An 8,684-nucleotide genomic window follows, 5' to 3' on the forward strand; every position below is an offset into this window, starting at 1 on the left:
CCCCGCCGCCCGGAGGCCGTGCTGCGGGCGGCCCCGGCGATGCTGAACCGCGGGGCGTGTCGCCCCTCTTCTCTTGCAGAGCTGTTGCGCAGCCATTGGTACCTGTATTGGGGAAACATAGCGTACAAGCAAGGAGCTTACAGCCTCAGCGGCGAAAATTTTTTCATGTCAGAGACCGAGAACTCTTGCAGTCGTTTATGTCATCCCTTCTTCTCCAGACAGAAGATACCAAAAAGTTGCAATCAAAGATCTCTTCATCTTATTGATAAAGCCACTAATAAGCCAAAATGTCTGTCAACGTCAACCGCAGCGTGTCAGACCAGTTCTATCGCTACAAGATGCCCCGTCTGATTGCCAAGGTAGTACCTACCGGTCGCCATGGTGGCAGGGAGGCAGCCGCAGCTCTCCGTGGGGTTTCAGGGAAGACAGCGCAAAACTGAAATTCTTATTTCCTCTAGGTTGAGGGCAAAGGAAATGGAATCAAGACAGTTATAGTCAACATGGTTGACGTTGCAAAGGCGCTTAATCGGCCTCCAACGTGTAAGTAAAGCTTTCCTCGAAGCGTGTACACTAGGGGGTCTAGGACAGTCTTTGAATTGTAAAACTTCCTGAGTTATATGCTAATTAGGTTAAGGGTTAATTGTGGACTTTAACTTAAGGGTTGCCATAAGTTCACTGCCTAGCCAACATTTCATGAACCCACATCATTTTAAAACAGTGGTGGTTCTTGAATAAAGGTGAATAAGCAGCTAGAGATTGGTTTATTTAGTTCCTTAATATAATCAAGCCTTTCTTTTCTTAACATAGATCCCACCAAATATTTTGGTTGTGAGCTGGGAGCACAGACCCAGTTTGATGTTAAGAATGACCGTTACATTGTCAATGGATCTCATGAGGCGAATAAGCTGCAAGACATGTTGGATGGATTCATTAAAAAATTTGTTCTCTGTCCTGAGTGTGAGAATCCTGAAACGGAACTGGTGAGTGCCAATGAGGGTTTTGTCAAAAAAAGGAGGGGTAGGGAGTGGTGAGACAATACCTGCTTTTGTGGTCAGTTCTGTATTAAAGCTAAAACACGTTCCTGAGAAGACACAGAAGACTTAATTGTAAGTAAAACACCTCACATTTTGGGGGATTTTTTTAATACTTTCAAGTAGGTCACCTTAAAAAAAAAAATGTATGTAAAGGTAGTGTTTTAGATGTCTAGATATTTTCACTCTTTGTTCCAAAAATTCACTTAGAATTTTCATCTTACATTATGGGTAACATACCTATTTTTATTCTTTTGACAGCATGTCAATCCAAAGAAGCAAACAATAGGTAATTCTTGTAAAGCCTGTGGCTACCGAGGCATGCTTGACACACATCATAAACTCTGCACATTTATTCTCAAAAACCCACCTGGTAAGTCTTCATGATGAGCTTAAAGCAATGATCATTGGTAACAAAAGTGGAAAGTATTTGTTGTTATAAAGCCAGAGTGTTTCCTTGGGTTGCATTTTATTGACTGTGAGACTTCCTTGGAAATTGTACTCTCGTTTTTATACTACTAAAGGTGAGAAGAATCTGCCATCAGTTTTTAAGACACATTAGAATGGAAAACATAGTTCAAGTTGTAAAACAGTATGATGGGGTTGCATCATCTACTTTGGAATTGTTTGTAAATGGGCCTTCCTTTGTTAGGCTTAAATGACCTTAGAACTTTGCAAGCAACACTCTGTGGCAGATTATTGAAACTGTCTGACACAATTTGAGCTTGCTATAGCAAGAAAGTCTAACCTATTCCGGTGTTCTCTTTTCTGTGAGACAAGCCGTTATATGGGCTTAAACAGTGTTCTGAAAAGTGTTGGGTAAAAGCCAGATTGAGATAGCCTTGTTCAAGTTGGTTAGGCCCAACATTTTTATTTATTTATTGGTGCTGGGATTGAATTCAGGTGACGAGGGCTTGCTGAATTGCTGAGGCTGGCCTTGAATTTGTGATCCTGCTACCTCACCTTTCCACGTTGATTATAGGCATGTATCATCATGCCTGGCAGAACTAAACTTTTATTTCCTTCATTTTTCCTTGCTGTAATTGCGTGTGTGCAATTGCCATTGCACCTAGCAGGAGGTCCAACTTTTGACTAATCTGGTCATCGAGGCGTCAGACATCACTGTAATCTTGTTCTTACTGTAATACGCCTAATATTTTATGTATCTCCATTCATTGTGTGAGTTTGTTACCTATGAAATACAGTAGGTGGAAATCCCTTAAAAATTACAGTGGTGTCCTGTGATATTTTCTGAGATCAATAGGGGGGCATGATGTTTAAGTATTCTGAGGAGCAGTAAGGTAATATGAACTGTAGGAATGTACCTCCTTCCCAAATACTGGAGATTAAACTTGGACACTTTACCACTGAGCTATGCCCTCAGCCCTTTTTATTTTTTACTTATTTATTATTTCTTGAGAGAGAGGGTTAGTCTCCTGATTTGCTTAGATTATAGGCATGTATCACCATGCCTGGCAGAACTAAACTTTTATTTCCTTCATTTTTCCTTATAGAGAATAGTGACAGTGGTACAGGAAAGAAAGAAAAGGAAAAGAAAAATAGAAAGGGCAAAGACAAGGAAAATGGTTCTGTATCCAGCAGTGAGACACCACCACCACCACCACCAAATGAAATCAGTCCTCCTCCACATGCTGTGGTGAGTGTAGGCTTGAGAGCCTAGTGGGCACTCAGTTGTATAAAGTAGCTGGCACTTTGTTGAAGTGGGCAGAAATGATGAAACTAGCCTTCAGTTAAATATTAGAACAGTATTTTGGATTCCAAGTGTTGCCAGTTGCTTGAGTTTTGGTGGGAAAATAATCTTTGTAAATCTGAAGTATTTTTATATTTTAAAAAAGTGTGCCTTTGACCAAACATTTTGATTTTGTAAACAGGAAGAAGAGGAGGATGATGATTGGGGAGAGGATACAACTGAGGAAGCTCAGAGGCGTAGAATGGATGAAATTAGTGACCACGCAAAAGTTCTGACACTCAGTGATGATTTGGAAAGAACTGTAGAAGAGCGTGTCAACATCCTGTTTGATTTTGTTAAGGTAAAACATTTGCTTGATCTACCGTTGAGCTTCAGCCCAGCTTTTGTGCTTTTTAGATATTTCTTTTTTTAGTTGTTGATGGACCTCTGTTTTTATTTATATATATATATGCAGCACTGAGAATCGAACCTAAGTGCCTCACTCAGGCTAGGCAAGCGCTCTACCACTGAGTCACAACCCCAGCCCAATAATTGAAAAGTAACTTCTGTTACTTTTGAATACTCTTATTTTCGCATTTGTTTTTCTTCATCTAAGAAAAGTTTTTGGAAGGTCATTAAGAGTTGTGTCACTTGCAATTTTGTATCATTTAGAAATGCAAATTGAAGAAATAAGGAGACTAACCTGATAGCTTTTTTTTTTTAAGTAGTTGAACCACAGTACCTTTATTTTGTTTATTTTTATGTGGTGCTGAAGATCGAACCGAGAGCTTCACATGTGCTAGACAAGCACTCTGCTCCTGAGCCACAACCCCAGCCTGATATCTTTCAGTTATTTATTTATTTATATTCCATTGGGCACAATATTTTTATTTTATTTATATTCATGTGGTGCTGAGGATCTAACTCAGGGCCTCAAAGGTGCTAGGCAAGTGATCTACCACTGAGCAAAACCCCCAGTCCCTTAACTGGTATCTTGAGCCTAGTGAAAACATGCAAACATTTCACTGAATTGTTTTCTTTTTATTTGCAGAAAAAGAAAGAAGAGGGTATCATTGACTCATCAGACAAAGAAATTGTCGCAGAAGCAGAAAGGCTGGATGTAAAAGCCATGGGCCCTCTTGTTCTAACTGAAGTTCTTTTTAATGAGAAAATTAGAGAACAGATTAAGAAATACAGGCGCCATTTCTTAAGAGTAAGCAAATTGTTTTGGACTCGTGTGAGATTATGGTGTGTGTCCTTGGTACTGTTTTTAATCACTTTTATTCATTTTTTGTCATCCTGAAAGAGGAGCTAATTTTTATAAACCTTTGAGCATCTGCAAATGTGTACTTGACCTTTGATGTAGAGAGTATGTAATGTAGGGATATTTTGTGTCTTGACTTTTTTGACTCACTGTAAGCCGTACTTTTAAAAAAGCAGTCTTAAGGAAATGAATATATTTGAGTATTAGAATTGTCAAGTTACACCATGTAAAAAAAGTTTGTTAATGCCAAGTATCTGTTTGCAGTTTTGTCACAATAACAAAAAAGCTCAACGATACCTTCTTCATGGTTTGGAGTGTGTGGTGGCAATGCATCAAGCTCAGCTCCTCTCTAAGATTCCACATATCTTGAAGGAAATGTATGACGCAGACCTTTTAGAAGAGGAGGTCATCATCAGCTGGTCGGAAAAGGTGGGGAATGTAAAAGTGGGCTTTTCCAGTTCAAAACTATTGAAAAAGATCATTGTGGTTCTTTTGTCCGAGTTAATAATTACTATATAATCTGTCTGCATTGAAGTATAATCCCCTGTGCTTATCTGATGTAACTTGTGATTTCCGTAATGTCATCTTGACGATTGCAACAGCAGAAATTGCTTAGACTTTGTGCGTTTGCTAGATACATAATACACATTCCATGGAGGATTCAAAATTGTATCATGATGCCAGGTAAAATAGCCTGGAATCTCCCAGTAACCTGGGAGGCTAAAGCAGGAGAATAGCAAATCTGAGGTCAAACTCAGCAATTTAAAAATGGCTGGGAATGTAGCTCAGTAGTAAAAAGTCTTTCCTAAGAAAATTGTACTGGACTTTTTTTAGACCTCTAAGAAATACGTATCAAAAGAACTTGCCAAAGAGATTCGTGTCAAAGCAGAACCATTTATAAAGTGGTTGAAGGAAGCAGAGGAAGAATCTTCTGGTGGTGAAGAAGAAGATGAAGATGAGAACATTGAGGTAAACGCTGGGGAAGTTGGTTAGTGCAGTGTTGATGGTGCGTGTCTGAGAGTGGTGGTAAAAATTAGGGGTGATTCCAAATTTAAGATTAAAGATGAGATAAAATACAGCCTTTCAATAGGAAGAGTGATGGGTAGCATGTTAGGTAACTTGGGTTTTATATGATAAAACTCTAGGAGGAACGATAGCTACATTGAAGCAGTTCTCCTTTGTTACCACTTGATTTATATTTTAATGGTAAATTTATTGGGGCAAGGTATGTAATTGGTAAAATCATTTATTTTATCAGGTGGTGTACTCAAAGACTGCCAGTGTACCGAAAGTTGAAACTGTGAAGTCTGACAACAAGGATGATGACATTGATATTGACGCCATTTAAAATAATGGATGCAACCTAGCTTAACAGTGTAATGCTGCAAATTTTTCTCCATTATCAGCCAGAAGTGCAACATGTATGTGTAAAAGCTAAAATGGCTTAACATCATGCTACACTTTAATACTAAAAATCTATTACTGTGAGTGGTCTGTAATTAGCCCAATGAGACATCTAGGAAGTCCATACACACATCAGTGAGCAGATGTAGTTTGCTTATTTATAGCATGTTTCTTTTGGAAAAACTAGTGGTGGACACATTTGGATCACATTTATACAGTTATAAAAATAAAGATTTGATTTTGGTCATTCTTCAGATTTTGGGCTCTGAATGACTTAGCTAAAGTAATTGGCTCCTTTTAAAAAGTGGTGCCATCATTTAACCTGACATGGTCCTTGGAGCCTGGTAGATTTTGTTAGGTGCTGAGACCATTCAGGGGTTTTCAGCAGAATGTAAACATACTTGTTTGTAATGATCTTACTGAGCTGTTAAATCTAGTACTTTTGAATTTTTTTAGTCCCTCAAATTGGCATCTGGCAATTTTTTTGTGCTGAGGTAGACTGATAATCAAATGACAGTGCAACATCTTGTTGAGAAATAAAAATAACCTGAGTGTCCTATAAATAATTTTAAGAACTAGTTTTGAAGTTTGGAGTTGTGATTTTTCAGTTCATGTACACTAGCCCCCAATTTTAGTCTTTGGAGTCATGTGCATTGCACGTTGGATGAGCCAGGGAAAAATTATTACATTAACAAATAAGTATTTTAATGTGTATGTAGTGGTTGCTTTGTACCAAGAGAAAACTCAAACTTTGAGGTGTGATTAAATAATAAATTCTGATTTTAGTTGGGGGAAACAGGGAAAAGTGCATTTAATCTCTAGCAAGAACTGAGCAGCTTTTCAGCTTTTACCCTTAAGGTTTAAATTATAATTTCAAAATGTTGAGACATTCTATCTTGTGTTCAGTATGTCGTGCGCCCCCCTCCCCCCCAAAAAAAATATATCGTGGTTTATTCAATGCCTTTTACATTTGGACACGTAGCTTATGCTGTTTTAGATTTTGGTTATTGCCTTGCCAAAATAAGTGTTGCTATATTTCAAACTGGATTTTTTTTTCCCCAAAAAAATCTTATTTAAAAAAGAAACAAGTTAAAGGCATATTTCTAAGTCAGAGCCTATATTTTGGTGTAAGACTTGGGAGGGATATTTTTTACTTCACATTGAATATAGCTGGGCTCCCAAGAAGTTTGGATGATGGCCATTGGGTGTAGGTGATGAGTCTGAGAGCCCATCCAGGGCCTTGGATTTGGACTGACACAGGTGAATTTCTTATGCAGTTAGCTGATGAAAACTTTTGATTGGGGTTCTGACTTTTGAGTTTATAAAAACTTTGCATTTATTCTTTTCCACAAAAAGTGCATTCCAGGCATTGCAAAGTCCATGTGGTTAATTTTGTGTGGAGCACTGGCTCACATTATTCAGCTCTTGTTTGTGACCCATCTCACAGATTATGAGACTTTAATGACATGTATATAAAAGTTTTTCACATTGAAAGTATACAAATATTTGAAAATAAAACCTTGTTAGCTTGACACTTTACAGAAATAAAAACCTAACAGTCTTAACATGGACAGAACATAGATCTCCCTCTGCCTTTTGATAGATTCTAGTGAGTGAAGAGCAGGAGCTATATACCTGAAGGGAACATGCTGTGTCACACCAAAGAGGGGACTTTTGCAAACTCCTGTAACCTAGGTCAGATTCTTTGGGCAAGGCCCATTTGCTGTCATTAACTAGATTCTATCAGAGGTGCTGGTGACCCATGTAGAGTGTACTTACTACACGTGTCAAGCTGATGAAGTGGTTGTTGTAGAGCTGTGTGGCTTTTACTCTAAGGGAAATGTGTCAGGGCTTCTCAACACTAAGGGAGAGGGTTAGGGCTTAGACCAGTGTTAAGTCTGGTGCCAAACTTTAGTGGAATTCAAATTCACATGATCTGGATTTAATTCACAGGTAACCTAATAGAGTAATCCACTTTGCTCTATTGAATTGTCTTAAAATTTCCTGTTTCAAACAGCTGCATTACTTGATTAAAACAATGTTAAAATTCTGTTTTGTCTCTGCTTTAATGTTAAAGTTAACCTAAGTTTGGGGGGGGGGGGTTTTGTTTTAGGATATGGATGTGCCTCACACATGCTAGGCAAGCATTCTGCCACTCAGCCACAACCCCAGCCCAAGTTTTTGTTATAATTTTATAAGTTCAAAACCTTGAAATCCCTGTAGCAGCTGTAGTTTGTTCTTTCTGTAGGGATATATATCAGTCCTACACACAAAGTGTTGCAAATTTCATTGGTTATTGCTGTAGTAGCATGAGTTGGCTATGAACTGCAAGTCTGCCCCCCCCCCCCAAAAATGTTTTGTATTGTGTGGTGTGGGAATCAAACCCAGGGCAAACATTCTGTTGCTGAAAGTTTAGTCCTTGTCCCCAATGCCAATCCAATAACAAGGACACACGAGAAAAAGGAAGAAGGTTTATTGCTTGGCTATCAAGGAAAAAACAGAATTCCTATCCCTTCAAAGGCTATGATTCTGCCCATCTGAACAGGAGGCTTTTATAGAGGTGATTCAGGAAAGAATGAGAGATTAGGGAGGAGAAGTTAAGGGAAAAGAAGATTTGGGGAAAAGAAAAGGTGTAAGTTTCAAAGCCACAAAGAGTAGTAGTCAGAGAATCAAGTGAGCCTTTGTCATTACAATTCTACCAGAATTGAGCTGTGTGGCCCAGTGGCCCTTTTTTTAAATTTTTAAAATTCTATATGTGTAATTCATAACACATATACAGCACAATTTTTCAAATCTCTGGTTGTATGCAATAAGTATACTCACACCATTCGTGTCTTCGTACATGTACTTTGGATGATGGTGTCCATCTCCTTCCACCATTTCTAACCTGATGCCCTCTCCCACCCCTTTGCCCTATCTATAGAGTTCATCTCTTCCTTCCATGTTTCCCCTCCCTACCCCACTATGAATTAGCTTCCTTATATCAAACATTGGGCATTTGGTTTTTTGGGATTGACTGACTTAGCATTGTCTCCTCCAACTCCATCCATTTACCAGCAAATGCCATGATTCTATTCTCTTTCATTGCTATGTAATATTTCATTGTGTATGTATACCACATTTGTTTAATCCATTAATTTACAGGACACCTTGATTGCACAATTTAGCTATTGTGAATTGTGCAGCTATAAACATTGATGTGCCCAGCCCCCTTTTTTATTTTGAGAGTCTTGCTAAATTGCCCAGGAATGGTTATTGTTACAGGTGGTGAACTAGGCATTTAATCCCAGGGTGC

The 8,684-nt window shown here is 38.5% G+C and overlaps 1 protein-coding gene and 1 non-coding gene across 2 annotated transcripts; both read left to right on the forward strand.

The window, feature by feature from the left end:
• Positions 1-53: 53 nt before the first annotated feature.
• Eif5 (eukaryotic translation initiation factor 5) lies at positions 54-7,439 on the forward strand. The gene is made up of 10 exons (XM_015496015.2): positions 54-359; positions 459-540; positions 808-980; positions 1,293-1,404; positions 2,546-2,688; positions 2,924-3,082; positions 3,773-3,934; positions 4,250-4,414; positions 4,820-4,954; positions 5,244-7,439. The coding sequence occupies exons 1-10, from the start codon at positions 288-290 to the stop codon at positions 5,331-5,333; spliced, it is 1,293 nt and encodes a 430-aa protein (XP_015351501.1). The 5' UTR covers positions 54-287; the 3' UTR covers positions 5,334-7,439.
• On the forward strand, positions 1,708-1,833 carry LOC125615412. Its single transcript, XR_007346071.1, has one exon. It is a non-coding gene; the product is annotated as a small nucleolar RNA SNORA28 (small nucleolar RNA).
• Positions 7,440-8,684: the final 1,245 nt, after the last annotated feature.

The sequence above is a fragment of the Marmota marmota genome, unplaced genomic scaffold (assembly GCF_001458135.2).
Source record: "Marmota marmota marmota unplaced genomic scaffold, marMar, whole genome shotgun sequence".
NCBI lineage: Eukaryota > Metazoa > Chordata > Mammalia > Rodentia > Sciuridae > Marmota > Marmota marmota.